Here is a 22,530-nt window from a genome sequence, read left to right as displayed (position 1 = left end):
TAACGACAAAAATTCAACAAGCTGCATGAAACGCAACTCCAATAATATACCGAGAAGGAGAAGCAAACGAACTACCCCAATCAATTAAAGAGAAAATAAATATTAAGAGAAAACTGAGAAAACAATGGATGAAAAACAGAACACTAGAAAATAGAAGAAAATATAACGGAGCTACCACAGAATTAAAACAGACATTATCGAACAGTAAAAATGAAAACATTAAGAATTATTTAGAATCTCTAACCCCAACGGAAGCCTCAGACTACGCACTATGGAAGGCTACAAAAAAGCTTAAACAACCTCAACAGTTTAATCCTCCAATTAGAAACGGAAATAAATGGGCAAGAAATGACAAAGAAAAATCAGAAGTCTTTACTGAACACTTAAGAAAAGTATTCCATCCATACGATCCAGAGCAGCATTCAGAAGATAAAGAAATAGACGAAATACTTAATGCACCCTTCCAAATGGACCTGCCTGTAAAAAAACTTCTAGTAAGTGAAACCAGAAATATAATAATGAATGAACTTGACATTAAAAAAGCACCAGGATATGATTTATCACAGGAAAAGTGCTTCAGGAATCAACACCCAAATGCTTTAAATTACTAACATATATCTTTAATGCCGTCCTCAAACTAGGGTACTACCCAAAGATCTGGAAAGTAGCACAAATAATAATGATCCCTAAACCAGGCAAAAAATTAGAAGAAGTTACCTCTTATCGACCTATTAGCTTGCTACCAACTATCTCCAAAATTTTAGAGAAAATATACGTCAAAAAGCTGAAGTCGATAACAGAAATGATACACTTAATTCCAGACTACCAATTTGGATTCCGAAACAAACATGGCACTATCGAACAATTACATAGAATAGTTAACAAGATTAACGATGACTTCCAACAAAAACGTTGTTGTTCTGCTGCATTTATTGATATGTCACAAGCATTCGATAAAGTTTGGCATATTGGACTCTTCTACAAAATTAAGAAGCTACTTCCATATCCCCACTTCCTGTTACTAAAATCATACCTAACCAATAGACACTTCCTTGTCAGACAAAACCAAGAATACTCTTCTCTGAACGCCATAAAATCAGGGGTACCACAGGGCAGTGTACTCGGACCTATCCTGTATTTGTTGTACACAAGTGATCTTCCTACTACACCGATGGTTACAATAGCCACATTTGCGGACGATACAGCTGCTTTTTCTTCACACGAAGACCCAAAGATGGCATCAAGACAACTTCAAATCTGCCTTAACAAGATACAAAAATGGCTGTCGAAATGGCGCATGAAAGCTAACGAACTAAAATCTACACATGTAACATTTACACTCCGTAAAGAAACTTGCCCACCAGTACAACTTAACAACAACAATTTACCTCAAGCCGAAGATGTAAAATACTTGGGAATCCACCTAGACAGAAGACAAACATGACGAAAACATATTTTCACTAAACGCAAACAGTTAGGACTAAAACTAAGCCGTCTATATTGGATTATCGGCAGAAACTCGAAGTTGTCTCTAGAAAACAAACTACTGGTCTACAAAGTACAAAGCCATTATAAAGCCCATTTGGACCACCGGTATCCAGCTCTGGGGAGCAGCTTCTAATAGCAACCTAAATATAATACAGAGGTTCCAAAACAAGACGATAAGGCTGATTCTTGATGCTCCATACTACGTACCCAACTACGTGATCCAACGAGACTTAGCAGTTCCAACAGTGCAAGAGGTGATAAGTGAATATAGTGCAACATATCGCGAAAGAGTGTCTGAACATCCTAACGAGTTAGCCAAGCGGTTGTTTGAAGACTTACATGAACATGAAGAAAGAAGATTAAAAAAATTCAAACCAAGAGACTTAATTAATAGGTTTAAGTAATTAGTAATGTACATATCTTTGTAAATAATAACATATTGTAAATATTAGAGGTAATGCCACAAAGTTAGCAATAGCTACATTATAAAACAGGGTGCTTAATGGTGCATCCTGTACATGTCATAATTATTTATCAACAAAGACGCTTATTGTCATTACTGATTGATTGCAGAATAAAGGAGTTAAAAAAATATTTGTAGTCGGATCCTAAAATTGTAGAGGAGGCTGCAGGCCGATCAGCCGCCCTTGCCCAATCTCCTGGCAGCGTGTGCGTTAAACTATATGCGGCTCTGAGCAGACCGGGTCTCCGTAAACGCTGCTGGGCTGCGTGGAGCATTAGCAAGTGAGATTTTCCGGCCAGCAGCCTCCGCTCCAGTTTTAGGACCCTGACTACAAATAATGAAAAAACTAAAAGTGCAAAGGACACATCTTATGAAAAATATAATGTCACTCAAATTCAATAAAATTTATACGGAAAGATTCGTTTTAAATTAACGGCAAATTCTTATCATTGCGCCAACTCTTAATTATGATTAATTACGGCGCAAATTGCAATTAAAGTTTATCGAAATCACATTTTTGGACTCCATAAACGTGTCAGTTACAATCACTATTGCTCTGGGTGCTATTCAAAACAGCTTAGACCCGCTGGGCCTAAGCGGATTAGTGAAACTATTATAATAAGATGCTTAAGAGCCCGAGAAGATCTATGAAGTACCGATAATTTGGGTATTTTAAAATATTTTTTCTCTCTCTAACTTATGTACCTACCCATTTGATTTCAGATTGATTTATATCAATTTCTGCTCTTATTATTGAAAATTAAGAGTTGGCGCAATGATAAGAATTGACCGTTAATTTAAAACGAGTCTATTCATATAAATTTTATTGAATTTGAGTGACATGATATTTTCCGTAAGATGTGTGCAATGTCCTTTTGTGATGAAATTTGGTATGTGGGGTTAGAACATTATTTGGAACAACTTGTTCAAATAACTTTTTCCGATATCTCTAACGCGAAGCAAAATAGCAAAGTAAACAAGACATTGTAGCATGTGTAAAAAATTTATGGAAGGCTAAGCCTCCCTTTCCTCCTCTGACCGCCACTGGGTTTCACAACCATGGGTTAGTACGGGTCAAATTAATGTTCTGTAGAGAGTAATTTTGGTTCTTTTTCTAATAATTTCGATGTCATTAATCTTGCATTAGCATAGTATGTACGATTCCCATTGGAAATACCTATGTGCATTAATTTCGCTACTTACGGAATTCTTTTGATTTATTTCTATGCCCAGCTATGTGAAGGCTTCCACATGTTCGATAATGTAGTTGCCTATTGCGATATTATTTTCAGTGTCGGGATCAATGTCCTTGAACGCATCCATTAGTCGTTGCTTGCTTCAATTTTCACTAGTTAACATTGGTGCAAAACAAACAAAAGACAAGCGTTGTTCTCGATTTGCCGGTGAACCTTTGAATACGATATACGAACTTCTAACTCTAAAATGGAAGCAAACATATACAATTATACAGTGAGGACGTTTGAGTTGGAATAAATTCATTTTCTCGAGGATGGGAGACTCTGGAGATAAATCCCGAAACAGGTTGAGTTTTATTTTTAAATTGTAGTTTTTTGGCAGTAGAAGATCAGTGGGCCGTCCCAGAAAAAGATGGAAGGATGATGTTGAAACCGATCTATCTAGGATTGGGGTACAACAATGGCAAATCGAAACGCAAGATCGCAGACGATGGAGGGCCATAGTGGATGCGGCGAAGACTCACCCCGAGTTGTAAAGCCAGTCAAGAAGAAGAAGAAGAAGTTTTTTGGCATATATATCATACTAGTCACGTCATCCATCTAGGCGTGATGACGTAATTGATGATTTTTTAAATGAGAATAGGGGTTGTGTGATAGCTCATTCGAAAGGTTATTCAATGATCTATTCACTTATATAAACATTAACATAATTATTTATACAGGGTGCTAAAATTTTTTTTTATTAACTTAATTGAAACAAAAAGAAGAATGTATATAATTGATCAAATTCGAAATACATTTTACTGCTGTCCTAAAATAGAAAAAATGTTTATTTGTTAAATAAATATTGTTTTTCGCCTTAATTCAATATTAAAACTGCCACCCACCTGTCTGTTAGCAGTTTGAACATTTAATTTAAGCGAAAAGTAATGTTTATTTTTCAAACTAACATTTTTTCCCCTTTCTGACAGCAGTAAAATGTATTTTGCATTAAATAAATTACATACATTCTTCTTTTTGTCTCAATTAATTTAATTCAAAAAATTTTAAATTGAAGAGTCTCAGATGCAGAATCCACCAATTTAATAAAAACTAAAATGGTATACTTCGCGTCAAGATATAAGAAATTTAGTCTGGCGCTGGTGGGTTGTCCCTATCGACTTAGTATCATAATAAATAGTTGATGTTACTAATCCCTCAATTATCTTTGCGACGGGTGGCAATCATATTGGAAGAGCTTACTAGGGCCGGACTTTATATTATTTACAGAACTGACTCGTTACCTGCTGTACAAGAATTCATCTGTACTCATTGATATCTTTTAAAAACACCCTTTAATTATCTACGCTAATTTCTTTCGGTTATTTAAATGTCATCATAAACAATTCCAACCTTCTTTCGTTACATAAACATTGTTGACCTAGATCGTGAGGTGTAATTATACATACAGCCACTATAAACACTTTTCAGGGTCGACGCTGACTTTGCACTTTTAAATATATTTATACAACCAAAACATAATAAGGGAATCCTCATTACACATTACACATTCGTCATTCTATTTTATTAGATGTAAGATTATTCAAATTAAAAGATAGTGTCATCTACACTCCGCGAGACGACGTTACGTAGGTTGCTACCAGCTTGTACTCATGCGAGTATAATAAAACAACTTCAACAGTGAAACGACTATTAATCATTCCACCCCTCGGATAAGGGTTAACCACCCTTACCGAGAGAAGATAGCCCTAGTAATCCTGGACTATTATATGGCGATCCTGCCATCTCTCACCAAGACTGAGCATTAGGGCCAAAAACAAAATAAAATGCAGCAAAAGCATAGCCACAGGATTGGATCATTTCGATTTAAACCAAGCGTTGGCACAGCTTGATAAGCTGGCGGTAGAGAATGCAGTACGTAAAGTAAAGATATACGTAAATGATATTATTTTTAAATTGTGCACAATTGATGAATTTATTAAAGAAGGAAATAAAAAATTGAAGAATATAGAAATATACATATGTGAAGTACCAGAAACAATAAAAGATGACAAAGAAAAACACAGATTAATAGAAGAATACCATAATCACCCGATGTTCGGAGGACACGTAGGGAATAATAGACTAATAAAGAAGCTAAAGGCAAGATTCCGATGGAAAAATTTGGAAAAAGACGTAAGAAAATACGTTAAACAATGCCACAAATGTCAAATTAACAAACCGAAAAGAACACATGTCGAAAAGTTCGTGATATCGGACACATCTTCCAAACCATGGGACATAGTATACATAGATACAATAGGTCCATTCACTAGAAGTAATGAAGGTAATAGATACTGTATCACAATGTTGTGTGAACTGACAAAATACGCGGTCAGCATACCAGTGTGCAATAAAGAAGCAGAGACAATAGCAAGAGGAATATTTGATCATTTCATACCAACATACGGACTCATGAAGCAAATAAGAACAGACCAAGGCACAGAGTATAAGAACGAAGTAATGCAGGAATTAACAAAGCTATTAAAAATAGAGCACAACTTTTCACCGGCATACCACCCACAGTCCATTGGAAGTTGCGAAAAACTACACAGAACGTTGAACGAGTACGTAAGAGCATTCATAGACGAAGACAGAGAAAATTGGGATGTGTGTTGCAGAATGTTCACATACTGCTACAATACAACCCCTAACGCGTATCATGGATACACACCGTTCGAACTGCTATATGGCAGGAAGGTTAACCTACCGGAAGACCTTACACAGGAGATTCAACCATGTTACAATATAGATGCCTACTACAATGAGTTACGATACAAACTACAAAGCGCACACGAGAGAGCCAGAACCTTCTTATTAAAACACAAAAAAGAGCGGCAAGAAAAGAATAAGCTCAAAGCAACACCTCAAAACTTTAAAATAGGAGACCTAGTCCTGGTAAAAAGGGAAGAGAATGGTAAGTTTGATAGTCTTTATGTAGGTCCTTTCACAATAACAGAAGTAAATAACGTTAATTGTAAAATCAGAATAGAAAACAATAAAATCAAGGAAATACATAAGAATAGATTATATGCTTACAATCCGAAAACACAGTGAGTGACAAGTGTGATGAAACAATGTTGTTAAACGAACATTTTTATTTTTATTTATGTATTTACGTAGTTTTAGGCAGTTTGTATATAAAATAAATTTTTTGTATTGATTACAACACAGTATGGGTTGGTAGCACTACTTGCAAAATTTTCTGCCCGTAGTCAGAAAATTCTAAGGAGGGAAAGGTGTACAAGAATTCATCTATACTCATTAGATATCTTTTAAAAACACCCTTTAATTATCTACGCTAATTTCTTTCGGTTATTTAAATGTCATCATAAACAATTCCAACCTTCTTTCGTTACATAAACATTGTTGACCTAGATCGTGAAGTGTAATTATACATACAGCCACTATAAACACTTTTCGGGGTCGACGCTGACTTTGCACTTTTAAATATATTTATACAACCAAAACATAATAAGGGAATCCTCATTACACATTCCACATTCGTCATTCTATTTTATTAGATATAAGATTATTCAAATTAAAAGATAGTGTCATCTACACTCCGCGAGACGACGTTACGTAGGTTGCTACCAGCTTGTACTCATGCGAGTATAATAAAACAACTTCAACAGTGAAACGACTATTAATCATTCCACCCCTCGGATAAGGGTTAACCACCCTTACCGGGAGAAGATAGCCCTAGTAATCCTGGACTATTATACTGCCAATGCAAATAAATTATTAAAATTAAAATTTCTAGACAATGCTTCGTATTAAAAATTTTGTTTGCTGTAGACGAATTAGTTTACTCATCTGAAATTAACTTGCTTGGATTTAGTTACAAACGATCACAAACAATTTTTATGTCCAATGCGCACAATAATTATTCTGAACATTGGATCCAAAAATGGCTGGCTTGGAGGGGAAAGTTTTTTACTATCGGCAAAAAACATTAAAGATTCAAAGCTGGATTACCATAAAAATATGACGAGTAGCTTGTTTAAGGAATGGTTTGAAAAGAAGGTGTTGCCAAATTTGCCTCCAAAAAGTGTCATTGTAATGGATAACGCGACGTATCATAGCAAACAAATTAGAAAAATCCCCGGTGTAGGTTTGACAAAAAAACAAATATCTGATTTTTTGTATGACAATGATTTGTACTTTGAAGAAACATATACAAAAAAAGAAATGTTGGAAGTTCTTCACACAAAAGTGTAGTTACAACCGATCACAAACAATTTTTATGTCCAATGCGCACAATAATTATTCTGAACATTGGATCCAAAAATGGCTGGCTTGGAGGGGAAAGTTTTTTACTATCGGCAAAAAACATTAAAGATTCAAAGCTGGATTACCATGAAAATATGACGAGTAGCCTGTTTAAGGAATGGTTTGAAAAGAAGGTGTTGCCAAATTTGCCTTCAAAAAGTGTCATTGTAATGGATAACGCGACGTATCATAGCAAACAAATTAGAAAAATCCCCGGTGTAGGTTTGACAAAAAAACAAATATCTGATTTTTTGTATGACAATGATTTGTACTTTGAAGAAACATATACAAAAAAAGAAATGTTGGAAGTTCTTCACACAAAAGTGTTTGAGAAACAGTTTGTTATAGACGAATTAGCCAAACGTGATGGTCATAATGTATTGCAATTACCTCCTTACTACTTTGTCTTCAACCCCATTGAATTAATCTGGAGCCAACTTAAGGAAAGTTTACGGCGAAACAACTGCTGTCCCAAATTTAGTAGCCAATCGGTGTCACATGTTGTAGAAGAAATAAAAAATATTTCCCCAACACTGTGGCAAAATTGTGTTTCACATGTTATAAAAGCGGAAGACCATTAGAGAACATTAACCTCACATATTAAACCAATAATTATAACATTAGATGATGACGATTCTAGTGAAGATGACAGCGATAGTGACATATAATTGTAATTTGTATTTATGTTTTTCCGTCTAAACTTCAAATTTTATTTTTCTATGTTATTTTCTATGTTATTTTTTATAACGTTATCTTTTTAATTCTGATTTTTGCTACCACTCTTTTAATCTTTTACTGTTATTATCATTATTTTCCTTAATTTCTTTAATTTGTTCATTTCTCTTATTTCATTGTACATAATATTATACCTATAACTACATAGATATAAATACGTAATAAATATAATGATATGATATTTAAATTTATATTTATTATTCCAACCCAATTAAAATATTATATCTACTTGAAGACTTGAACTTTTTTTAAGAGGATGGGTACAAACTTTCGGCTTTAAGCCGTTACGTTATTACCGAGGGCCGAAAGTCCCTGAAAACTTCTATAATGTTTATTTTAATAAGTTACAGGGGTGAAAAACTAAGAGAAAGTTTAGTGTGATTTTTAATTTCAAATATCTCATTCAAAAGAAACTTTTAATTCATTCCAAGGGACTTTCGGCCCTCGGTAATAAAGTCATTTTTCATTCTGCGTTTAAATTTTTCAAAAATACTTACATATTAGTTTTCTCAGGATTCGAAAAAAATGATTACATTTAAAACACATTGAAAATTTTAACAGGCGTCAAAATCTTGCATTTTGTTCCTTTCCCCTTAATTTTAGCGAATCCGCTCCTGGAGGGTTTGTTGTTTGTTATTATGATACTAAGTCGGTAGGGACAACCCACCAGCGCCAGGCTAAATTTCTTATATCTTGACGCGAAGAATACATAGTAATTTAAACCTGAGACTTCTCGCGTTGAAAGTTCTTACTGGTACATCCTTAATCTGCGACTTTTTCAATTAATAAGACAGCAGACGACGAATATAGAAAACGAAAGGGAAACGATCACATTCCGCCTTCATCCGTCTAGGAAAAGGACAGCAGAGGAACTTTTAGTACTCAAACCGAGTAAAGGAAATAAAATAACAAAATGATAGTTTTGCTTGTTTTCGATTCAGAGGGTTGCACACCAGCTAGACAGGCTGTTTCTACCATTTCAGGCGTCTTCAGTAGCTTTTATTAGCGTGCACACCTCTGAATCGAAAAACAGCTCCACTATCATTTTAAAGGGAATCTGAAAAATAATTCAAACTTCCCATTAGACGCGATACAGCGACATCTCATAACAAATTGAAGAGTCTCAGATGCAGAATCCACCAATTTAATAAAAACTAAAATGGTACATAGTAATTTAAACCTCAGATTTTTCGCGTTGAAAGTTCTTACTGGTACATCCTTAATCTGCGACTTTTTCAATTAATAAGACAGCAGACGACGAATATAGAAAACGAAAGGGAAACGATCACATTCCGCCTTCATCCGTCTAGAAAAGGAAAGCAGAGGAACTTTCAGTACTCAAACCGAGTAAAGGAAATAAAATAATAAATGATAGTTTTGCTTGTTTTAGATTCAGAGGGTTGCACACCAGCTAGACAGGCTGTTTCTACCATTTCAGGCGTCTTCAGTAGCTTTTATTAGCGTGCACACCTCTGAATCGAAAAACAGCTCCACTATCATTTTAAAGGGAATCTGAAAAATAATTCAAACTTCCCATTAGACGCGATACAGCGACATCTCATAACAAATTGAAGAGTCTCAGATGCAGAATCCACCAATTTAATAAAAACTAAAATGGTACATAGTAATTTAAACCTGAGATTTTTCGCGTTGAAAGTTCTTACTGGTACATCCTTAATCTGCGACTTTTTCAATTAATAAGACAACAGACGACGAATATAGAAAACGAAAGGGAAACGATCACATTCCGCCTTCATCCGTCTAGGAAAAGGATAGCAGAGGAACTTTCAGTACTCAAACCGAGTACAGGAAATAAAATAATAAATGATAGTTTTGCTTGTTCGTCGTCTGCTGCCTTATAAATTGAAAAAGTCGCAGATTAAGGATGTACCAGTAAGAACTTTCAACGCGAAGAGTCTCAGGTTTAAATTACTATGTACCATTTTAGTTTTTATTAAATTGGTGGATTCTGCATCTGAGACTCTTCAATTTGTTATGAGATGTCGCTGTGTCGCGTCTAATGGGAAGTTTGAATTATTTTTCAGATTCCCTTTAAAATGATAGTGGAGCTATTTTTCGATTCAGAGGTGTGCACGCTTACAAAAGCTACTGATGACGCCTGAAATGGTAGAAACAGCCTGTCTAGCTGGTGTGCAACTTTCTGAATCGAAAACAAGCAAATCTATCATTTATTATTAATTCAAAAATTTTTGTTTTGGGCACCCTGTATAAATAATTATGTTAGTGATTATATTAGTGAATAGAGAATTAAATAACTTTTCAAATGATCTATCACACGACTTCTATATGGACTCATTTAAAAAAAATCATCGATTACGTCATCACGCCCAGATGGATGACGCCACTAATATACGATATATAGGTATGCCAAAGAATTATAACTTAAAAATAAAAACCGACCTGTTTCGGGATTTATCTATCCAGAGTCGAAATCTATCTATTCACGAGAAATAGTTATTTATGTACCAAGTCAGTAAAGTTACTCTTTATTGAACGAGTCTGATATTATGAGCAGAGCGAGCCTAGCGAGCGAGGCGAATAACAGACGAGTTCGATAAAGAGTATTTACTGACGTAGTGCATACAAAATTTTATCGCCAGCAATTTGATATTAGTTTTAATACTTACTTACAATTTACAATTTTAAGAATTTTTTAAAATTTTAGACGTAATAAAAATTTCATGACAGTAATGACAGGTGACTTCTGCATGATGGCCGCTTTCGATTTTTAATCGATAGTTATCAATATTGAATAATTCTAAATCGGTAAATTGTTGATTTATTTTATATAAATATAATTACAAAATACTACAGAATTTCACTTTTCGACATCAATTTAATCAACAATATCGTAAATTTTGTACAATATTTTTAATAATTTAAGTAAATAAATTGTAAGTTAACTCAAATAAATAATCGATTACTGCCATCGACCACTTACATTCAATCTCGATTAATCGCGGCAGGTAAAATAAATTTCTTCTTTCAGTACAATAAAGTGTTACTTTACTGTCGCAAATGAGGGCAAATGAGTACAATAATGAATGACTTTAGTGATGATTGGCGATAAATTAATTTATTCCAACTCAAACGTCCTCACTGTTTAAAGCTCGTGCTTTGGAAAACAGGAGAACCGAAAGATAATAAATACGAATCACTTTTGTATAGTACACTTTCTACTTTTCTTCTTTACTTATTTTAGGCTTACTTCCGCTTGTTATTTTATGTGACACAGTCTTTTCTAAACAAGAATTTACTACGGTTTATAAATGGAAACAATTGGAATTCGACTATCCATCAGCACTTGAGCGGGAACAGGCAATTCAAAATGGGAATTTTGACCCTGCTAAACTGGTTCCCATTGACGTAGATGTTTATTATGCACGTAAGTAAAAATGAAAATACCATAGGAATTTATGAATGAATTTATTAATTTACGTATTAAAGCGTATTCATTAATAATACTAATAAAACTAAACCCAATTCCAACGACGCGTGAAGCGCGTGTTGGAGCGCGCTTCACCAGTTACCAATTTACAATGATATTACACAGTGTTAGACCAGGGTAATAAGCTAGAAATAGACCATGTTCGGGACACTCAAAGATCCAGGTAGCTGACTACTTTTTTATTTATTGTATACCTATAGGATAAAAATCTACCTGTTTCCTGCCTAGAGTTCGCGTCCGTTTTTTAATTATTAACAATTTAGTGCAAAAATCGAGATTTTTCGATTTTTTGCACCCCATTCAAAAGCTAAATAGTTGACATAAAATTACAAAATTAAATTTTTTAGAACATTAAAAAACCTTCAAAATGCCGATTTTTGAAAGTATAAAAGTTCATTTGTTGCTACGCAAACTGCAAAATTAGTGAAATTCGTTATTTGTTAATAACTTTTACTAAAACTACATTATAACTTAAGTGTTTCACCCAAAGTTGGGTATTGGGGTACTTAATAAACCCTTAAAATTTGAGACCGATCCATTAATTAGTTTAAGAGTTATTCTAATTGTTTTTCCCAAAGACCTTTATTGTGCAATAACTTAAGACAGAAAATAATGAAGATAGGGCAATTCTGAGTATGCCAAATGAAAGTAGAAAGCTAATACTATCAAAATGTACTAAAAAACGATAAAAAGATTATCTAATATAGTCAAAAATCCTAATGCCAAATTTATGAAATTTTGTAGTTTAAAGACATTTAGAATAACTTTAAAAATATTGTCTGTAGAAAAAGTCATTTTACATATTAGAAAAGCTGGTATTTTACACGAATTTTTAAAAATGTAGTTTAATTGGTGACTAGTCGTGGTAAGTGAAGGGGGTGCTGGGAGCCGACAAATGCACGAGTTCAAAAACTATAAAAAGCAACTTAAAACTATTATTATTTTCTGTATCTCGGGATCTACTGAATATATTTTGATCGTTATTTTTTTAATTTGTATGTAATTTTTCTGTACATTAGAAATATGCAATTTGTCTAGACATTTATTAATTAATAAACAGTCTAATCTTTTTAAACAATTTTTAAAAAAAAATTTTTTTTCCTAAAAATCCATGATTTTAATCATAAGTACTATCCCTATTAATCATAGAAAAAGTTAAGGTATACTTTAATAAATAAATTATCTTCAATAAATAATTATCTGATAAAAATCATTTATTTATTAAAGTGTACTTTAACTTTTTCTGTGATCATTAATGATACTATGATTAAAAAAATAGATTTTTGTAAAAAAAAATATTTTTTCAACAATTGTTTTAACAAGTTAGACTGTTAATTAATTAATAAATTTATAAACAAATTGCATATTTGTAATGTACCTAAAAATTACATACCAATTAAAAAAAGAAAGATCAAAATCCATTGAGTTTATCCGGAGATACAGCAAATTATATTCGTTTGAAATTGCTTTTTCGGTATTTTAACTCGCTGGATTCATGATCATCTCCAGAAACTTGGATGCATTTGAAAACTCCACCAAAACACTGAATACTAAGTCCATTGAGAGAGTGAGCAAATTCAAATACCTAGGAACGTGGCTATTTGAAGACTGGGCATCGGACAGGCAAGTAAAATGTCGCATTGAGCAAGCTCGACAAGCTTTCGTAAAATTCAGGAAGGTACTGGGCTGCTCAGAGTTCGACCTTACACTGAGACTAAGGTTTACTAAATGCTACGTGTGGTCGGTGCTGCTATATGGCATAGAGGGCTGGACACTCAAAACGAGGGATATAAACAGATTAGAAGCCTTCGAAATGTGGCTTTATCGCCGTATCCTAAAGATACCATGGACGGCGAAAGTCACAAATGTGGATGTCCTTAAAAGAATCAACCAAGAACGTCAGCTTTTCGAAAACATCAAGAAAAGAAAAACGGCGTATTTGGGTCACATCATGCGAAACGAAAAATACCAGTTCCTTCAACTTATAATCCAGGGTAAAATTGAAGGCAAGAGAGGAATAGGACGCAAGAAAATGTCCTGGCTCCGAAACATAAGGCAATGGACAGAGATTACCGACATACAATCACTGATCCACATTGCAAGAAACAGAGAGTTAATGGAAAATGTGATCGCCAACATCCATTAGTGGATTTGCATTTGAAGAAGAAGAAGAAGGATTTGTAGATTCCCCCTAGTAATCGTTTGCACTACATTTTTGAAAAATCATAGAGGGTGCTGTGAAGGTATAATGTTTGTGCAAATTTTTTAAGAAAAAATACAAATCCCATTCTTTAAAATGATATTAATGAGATTCCTTAATTATTATAAACAAATTAGCTGTGAATAAAAAAAAAACATATGGCTAACTTTGTCCCAAATGAGCCCAGGCTAATTTTTTTTATTTGAAAATTCGTGTTAAAATACTATATTTTCGAATATATAGAAAGATTGCTTCTATAGATACTAGACAAAATACTAGCTTTTCGAATATATGAAAAGATTGTTTCTACGGACAACATTTTTAAAGTTATTCTAAATGTTTATAAACTACAAAATTTTAAAAATTTAGCATTAGGATTTTTACTATCACTCTTCTACTTTCATTTGGCATACTCAAAATTGCCCTATCTTCATTATTTTCTGTCTTTTCTTATTGCAAAATAAAGGTCTCTGGGAAAAACAAATAGAATAACTCTTAAACTGATTAATGGATCGGTCTCAAATTTTGAGGGTTTGTTAAGTACCCCAATGTCCAACTTTGGGTGAAGCACTAAAGTTCTAAGGTAGTTCTGGTAAAAGTTATTAACAAATAACGATTTTCATTTATTGTGCAGTTTGTGTAGCAACAAATTATCTTTTTAACTTTCAAAAATCGGCATTTTGAAGGGTTTTCAATGTTCTAAAAAACTGAATTTTGTAATTTTATGTCAACTATTTAGTTTTTGAATGGAGTGCAAAAAATTGAAAAAATCGCGATTTTTGCACTAAATTAAATTAAATATTAATAAATAAAAAAAAGAACGCGAACTCTAGGCAGGAAACAGGTAGGTTTTCTTCATATAGATCTACAATAACTAAAAAAGTAATCAGCTACCTGGATCTTTGAGTGTCCCGAGAAAATCCTTATTACCCCGGACTAAGTACCTAACTTTTTTAACTCGTTTGAAAAACCTGTATTGGAAAATGTGATAGAACAAACATGGCGCCTTAGTAATTATTGTTATAATCTTCTTCAGGTGCAATATCAGCATTATTATCCGACGTTGGTGATCACTATTGCGAAGGCTTCTCGGTATTCTGTTATACTGAATAATTATTATTGTCCTGCATTTGATATCGGAGTGATTCTATATTAGTCCAGGGCGCATCTGTTTTGAGATGGACGTTGAGAGGTGACTCAAATTTTTTTGCAGAAATTGCTTGAAAATAACTCAAATAATAATATTTGAGTTATCCTCCCACTCAAAATTGGCCGGAACATTGTTTAAATAATCAAAATGTCAAAATATGAAGGAAAAATTCGATTTTTTTATTGGTTTTTTGATTATAACTTTAAAACTATTCATTTCTGAGAAAAGTATTGATATGAAAGTTGCGTAATTAAATTTCCTACAATATAGAATTAGTTAAAAATTTAAAAAATATTCACCCTTGTTGCAAAATAGCAATAATTGCGAAATAAACCATACAAAAACAAGTATTCGCATTTTACGTTTTTCAACCATTTATGCTACACTTAGGGTCTTCATATTTTACCCAGAAAAACTTTATGATACAGTAAAATAACACTGTAAATTTCATTAAGATCGGTTCAATAGATTTTGCAAAATAAATTTTGCAATCCAGCTTTCGCAAAAAAAATCATTTTTTTAAAATGTTGATGAACTGAAAATAAATCAGAGAGCAAGTTGAATTTTTTTTTCGCTTATAGAAGTGTACTGTACCTTTCATTTGCAATTTGCAAAATTAAAATCGATTAATTACCACGGCGTCAGGAAATTTTTTAAATAAACATTAATTTTTGGTGCTACGCGCAGGACAGCGGTGTTCGATTCACACAACTTGATTTCCATCAAAATTTGTTCCAATCTTTATCTAATATATTATTTTCTTACTCTATATTTTATTGTATTTTAATATTTTAATTCCACAAAAATCAAACTAATTTTATTATTGTTTGTGAAATATTGTTTAAACAATTGAATACGTTTAAAAATAATAAACTTTTATTCTATAAGTTAAAATATATGAACAAAGAAAGTTTTTGCTAAAAAAAGTGTTATTTCAAAGGATAGAGTATGTGTTTTTATTTTGCAATAAACAAATTTATTTATTTATATCCAAATGTAATAAAAATTAAAATGTATCAATCATTATCAAAAGTAATTGGAATGCCCAATCAGAGCAAACTATCGGCTGTCCTGCGCGTAGCACCAATAATTTAATGTTTATTTAAAAAAAATCCTGACGCCGTGGTAGTTAATTGATTTTAGTTTTGCAAATTGTAACTGAAAGGTACAGTAAACTTCTATAACCAAAAAAAAGTTCAACTTGCTACCTGCTTTATTTTCAGCCCTGTAACATTTTGAAAAAATGATTTTATTTTGCGAAAGCTGGATTGCAAAATTTATTTTGCAAAATCTATTAAACCGATCTTAACGAAATTTAGAGTATTGTTTTAATATATCATAAAGTTTTTTTCTGGGTGAAATATGAAGGTCGTAAGTGTAGCATAAATGGTTGATAAACGTAAAATGCGAATACTTGTTTTTGTATGTTTTTTTGGCAATTATTGCTATTTTGCAACAAGGGTGAAAATTTTTAAAATTTTTAACTAATTCTATATTGTAGAAAATTTAATTACTCAACTTTTATGTCAGTACAACTTTTCTCGGAAATGAATACTTTTAAATTTATAATCAAACAACGAAGAAAAAAATCGAATTTTTCGTTAATTTTTTGACATTTTGATTATTTAAACAATGTTCCGGACCTTTTTGAGAGGAAGGATAACTCAAATGTTATTATTTGAGTTATTTTTAAGCAATTTCTGCAAAAAAATTTGAGTCACCTTTCAACGTCCAAATGTACTAATATTTTTACAGATGCGCCCTGGTCTATATCTATTTCCCCTCACTATATGTCCCAGATAAGACATTTTCCGGTGTTTACCAGTCTTTAGCAGTTCTCTATATTTGTTAAACCTCCTTAGTAATTTCTCATTAGTTTGTATTGCTGTTCAAGGTATCTTTAGCATCCGTCTATGAATCCACATTTTATATATATATATATATATATATATATATATATATATATAGTCTTTTGAGTCCCTTTTACTTTTCAGTGTCGGGACTGGCACATCCTTTCACGTGTGTACAAATGTTGACCATTGTTTCTTATTGTATGCTAATCGGCTTGCTTCTGCTATTGTTTTCCCCTTCCTTTGGATGATTTTAGCGACTACTGTATCCCAATCTTCTCTAGGTCTTCCTCTACTTCTTTTCTTTTGTATCCTGGCTTCCCATATTTTCTTCACCGGTATGCCTTCCACATTTTTAATGCTTTAAATTAGTTCATGCTCGATATTAATAATATAAATTAGCAGAATATAAATTGTATTATATAAATAAAAATAAAAAATATTGTTTGTACCCATTTAAAAAAAATTTGAAAACTTCTCCTCCTGTAAACACAACTCCTTCGTCAATAGACCAGATACAAGGACAAATGAGGTGTCTAATGAAAGTTTATAACCTAAGGATGGTAATAAGGTGGGAAATTTGCCCTCACACTTCCGGTTTTAGAGTTGCAACCGGAAATAATGTTTTAACGTTGCCGAAATCGTACAAGCGATATATTATTAGACACGCCTTAGCATGACGAAAACAAATATATACTTCCGGTTTAGTGCATTTCTGTCCGTCCGTATGTCTGTCCTTAAACATAACGCCTACGTTATTAAAACAAATAGAATGACAAATGGGGTGTCGAATGAGAGCTTATAACCCAAAGATAGTTTTTATTTTTATTTATTTATTTATTTATTTTTTTTATTTATTTATTGTTTATACATATGACCTGGCCTCTAGTGACTAATCCAGGTCGTTTTTTCCTGATGGGATTACAGATATTTTTTTATATTTTTACATTTTTTACTAACTAAGTTAATCTATTTTTACAATTTATTAATTAATTTGCCATAATCTATTAATTACATTTAACAAATACATTTAACAAATTTAAATAAACAATTATACATTTGTTAAAATATTTTTGGTACTATCAACTCCCTTCTAAGTTATAAAGACAGTCCCTCTATTTTCAGAAGAGAGTTGGTAGTCTTTTTTTTTATTTTTTTTTTTAATTTAATGAATTATTTATTGAATTATTATTTTTATTTATTTATTTTATACTGAATTATTATTATTATAATTGTAAATATCGATTTTTGAATTTATATTTTATTTTATTTAGTTTAACTTTATCTTACTCAACTTCATCAGGGTTGGATTATTTGTTGTCTTCTTCTATTATTATAGATTTCTTGTTGTTTTTAGATATTATTTCTGTTAGATTGTTTAATATTCCAAAATATTCTTCATTTTGTAATATATCTTTTATTTCAATTCTTTCTAATCTTCTTCTCATTTCTCTATGTTCTTCATTTTCTATAGTATTTTCACAATGTAACACTATATGTTCTGGTGTAACTAGTTCTCCACATTCACAATATGCATCATCTTTTAAGTTAAATCTTTCCAAATATGTTGGGTATGGTCCATGTCCTGTTAAAAAGTGTACTAATCCTTGTTTTGGATTAAAATAATTTGGAATGTTTTCTAATATTGGTATAAAATTGTATAAACGTCTAGATTTTGTTGAATTTTCCCATTCATTTTGTCTTTTTCTATTTATTATTTCTTTTAATTCTCTTTTATTTCTTATATCTAATCCTATTATTTGTATTATTTTTTCATATTTTTTTTTTTTAGCCAAAGATACTATTAGAGGTGAGAAATTTGACCTTGGACTTCTTGTTCCAGAGTTGCAATTAGAAGTACTGTTTTAAAGTAGCCGAAATAGTACACGCGATATATTATTCGACGCGCCATAGCAAGACGAGATCAATAACAAGACGAGATCAAATATATACTTCCGGTTTCATACCTGTCCGTCCGTCCGCGAATATAACTCCTTTATTAAAATAGATAGAATGACCAATGAGGTGTCGAATTCGAGAATATAACCCAAAGATGGCATTAGAAGTGAGAAATTTGACCGGGGACTTCCGGTTTTACAGTTGCAACCAGAAGTAGGTACTGTTTTAAAGTTGCCGAAATAGCACAAGCGATATATTATTCGACACGCCTTAGCAAGACGAAAACAAATATATTCTTCCGGTTTCATGCATTTCTGTCCGTTCGTGTGTCTGTCCGTACACATAACACCTACGTTATTAATACAGATAGAATGACAAATGGGGTGTCGAATAAGAGCTTATAACCCAAATTTGACCGCGGACTTCCGGTTCCAAAGTTGCAATCGGAAGTACTGTTTTAAAGTCGCCGAAATAGTACACGCAATTTATTATTCGACGCGCCTTATAAAGACGAGAACGACTATATACTTCCGGTTCATGTCTGTCTCTCCGTCTGACTGTCTGTCCTTGAACACAACTCCTCCGTCATTAGAACAGACATAATGATATATGAGATGTCGAATGTGAGCTCACAATCCAAAGATGATATAGAATTTCCAAAGTTAGTTTGCAAAGTGTCGGCTTTTTACATTCTTTGATGCCAATGCCGACCATTGGCGTGGAAATTAAGAAAAAGGATCAGTTCATCGAACGCATATTTCGAGAAAAATCATATACGTTTTGTTAATTTTTGCATAATTATATTCAGGAAAATCTCTCAATTTTTGGGCAGAAATTGTTTAAACAATTTTTTAAACAATTTCAAAATATTACCTTTTGTGCTCCAAAAAATATTTTCTTAGGTTTTTGGGTGGCTCTAAATAAGAAAGATACCTTGTCATTTTTCACAAAAGTTGATAGTTTTCGAGTTATAGGCGATTTAATATCTGAAAAATGCGAAAATACGCATTTTGGAGGCTTAAAACTCATATTTAAATTATTATTTTTGAGCTTGTCAAAAGCTTAAATAATTGAACTTTAAACATTCATTTTGAAGATACTGAACAGTAATCGGATCTAACTTTAATAAATTTAGACCGTTGTTTTTAATTGATAATTCTGCGCGTCCATCCGTTTTGTATGCCGCATACTATTTCTAAAATCTCTTATTTTGCTTTGCTCTAAAAAATATTTTTTTAGATTTTGTATGTCATTTTAAACAATAAAGAATTCTTGTCATTTTCTGAGAAGTGAATAGTTTTTGAGTTGTAAGCGATTTAAAATCTGAAAAATGCAAAAGTACGCATTTTCGAGGCTTGAAAACTCATATTTAAGTTATAATTTTTGAGGTTTTCGCGTGCTTAAATTGAATTTTAAACATTCATTTTCGAGATTCTGAAGAGAAATCTGGTCTAACTTTAATATAGACCTTTGCTTTTTAATTGTTAATTATGCGCGTCCATCCGATTTTTATGCCGTATATTATTTAAAAACTCTTATTACCTTCTCAGAAAAATGACAAGAAATATTTTGTGTTTAGAATGGCCCACACAATCTAAAAAAATGTTTTTCAGAGCCAAATAAGATATTTTTGAGATAGTATACGGCATAAAATCGGCTGGACGCGCATAATTAACAATTAAAGACAACGGTCTAAATTGAAATTAGACCCGATTACTCTTCAGAATCTTGAAAATGAATATTTAAAGTTCAACTTAAGCTCTTGAACCTCAAAAATAATAATTTAAATATGAGTTTTTAAGCCTCTAAAATGCGTAGGTATATTCACATTTTTCAGATATTAAATCGCCTTTAACTCACAAATCAAAACTATCAATTTTTGAGAAAAATGACAAGGTGTCTTGTTTAGAACGACCAAAAATCTAAAAAAAATATATGTATTTTGGAGCAAAAAAGGTGATGTTTTGAGGTTGTTTAAAAAATTGTTTAAACAAATTCTGCACAAAAAATTAGCTCGGTGCCTTTCAGATTTGTTTAAGAAAGGAATCAGCAAATAAATCAAATTATAAATTTTTTCAGATTGGAACGTCCTCACAATATGGACTATCTACATATTTTCGTTGTAATAAACTAATACGTTATAAACAGTTCATTGATAAACGTCCTTTGCAGCAGTGTCAACCCTACCCAATTTTTTATTTTTCGCTTTTGTTTTAAGGAATGATATGTAACATTTCCTAATTTAACAATTGTATAGATCGTCTTATACCCGATTTTTGTTAATTCCTGAAATCTCGAAACAATTGATTTATCAGTCATTTCAGTATATTCTTTTTTAAAACAACGCATTTACATTGAACGTGCAAATTGTTGTTTTTTTAATTCGATTAATTATTTACTAGCAAAATATAACCTAACCTTCCAGTTACAACTCCGCCACTGTTGCAATGAACACATTGTTTGTAGAGACACAGGTGTTCCGCGGTGTTGCCATTATATAATACGATGCCAATTTAACGTTAGACAGAGTAGGGAAGAACTAACTAATAGTGTTCTTTTGTTGTTAGAATAGAATAGAATAGAAATATGCTTTATTGCCACTGAAAATTTTTACAATTTTATGGACAAAGCTTACAAACAGTCAAAAGAAAAACATAATATAAATAACAAATAACAACTACAATTTACTAAAATTAGATAAATCGTCAATAATGTACAGTATAAAATATAAAAGCCAAGACAAAAACAATTTATTGCAAAACATATATAAATTGCAAATTGAACATACAACAAATAAAATAAAATAGGTACAACATAAGGAACTGACAAGTTTATGCTACTGCGCATGGAACCCAATTTTCTTAGTTATTCATTAAGAAATTCTTCTATTGAATAATATGGTCTTTTGGATAGATAGGCTTTTGTCATTTTTCGAAACTTAGGGAAAGATGTTGCAGATTTAAGTTGTAACGGAAGATGATTGTACAGTTTCTTTGCGGAATATAATATAGATTTCTTTACTAACTCAGTGGATGAAATCGGTAAATAAATATCAAAGATTGAATTTCTGGTGGAGTAAAGATGATTGGGCCTTGATGGAAAGACATGAAGGTGTTTACGAATTAAACAAACCGTTTCTAGAATATATAATTGTTGAATATATAGTGTTGAATTGAAACGAAATAATATAAGTAATGGCATAGCCACCTTTACTTTACAAGCCATGAAGAGAAAAAGGCAACGTCGCAATTGATGACGTCCGTAGTCTGACTTTCGGACTACCGCTTTCGAAACTACGATTTTAAAGTACAAAGTCTGGTAAAATTTATAGTATTTTTTGAGTCGAACAAGAAAATATTATTAATTGGAAGTTTGTACAAAATAATATTAAAAGTAATTCCTTGTAAGTAACGTTTATTATACAAAAAAAAAAACAAAAACAAGAATATAAACGGGATTCACTTTTTTCGAATCCTAAGAAAACTAATAAGTATTTTTCAAAAATTTAAACGCATAGTGAAAGATTACGTTAGGACCAAGGACCCAAAGTTCCTGAAAACTTCTATGTTTATTTTAATAAGTTACAGGGGTGAAAACCTAAGAAAATTTAGTGTGATTTTTAGTTTCAAATATGTCTTTAAAAAAAACTTTTTATTCATTCTAAGGGACTTTTGGCCCTCGGTAATAAAGTAATCTTTTATTCTGCGTTTCAATTTTTCAAAAATACTTATTAGTTTTCTCAGAATTCGAAAAAAATGATTACCTTTAA

At 32.0% G+C, this 22,530-nt stretch overlaps 1 protein-coding gene across 2 annotated transcripts in view; it reads left to right on the top strand.

The window, feature by feature from the left end:
* The window catches only part of LOC126887829 (major royal jelly protein 3-like), a 175,141-nt gene that overhangs the window by 21,930 nt on the left and 130,681 nt on the right, over positions 1-22,530 (top strand). For both annotated transcript variants that reach the window (XM_050655697.1, XM_050655696.1), the window contains exon 2: positions 11,417-11,599. In XM_050655697.1, coding sequence (XP_050511654.1) covers positions 11,417-11,599 — 183 coding nt within the window. The remainder of the gene's footprint in view (positions 1-11,416; positions 11,600-22,530) is intronic.

Source organism: Diabrotica virgifera, chromosome 7, assembly GCF_917563875.1.
Source record: "Diabrotica virgifera virgifera chromosome 7, PGI_DIABVI_V3a".
Taxonomy (NCBI): domain Eukaryota; kingdom Metazoa; phylum Arthropoda; class Insecta; order Coleoptera; family Chrysomelidae; genus Diabrotica; species Diabrotica virgifera.
Note: the sequence above shows the minus strand (reverse complement) of the source record. Positions and strands in the feature narration are given on the sequence as shown.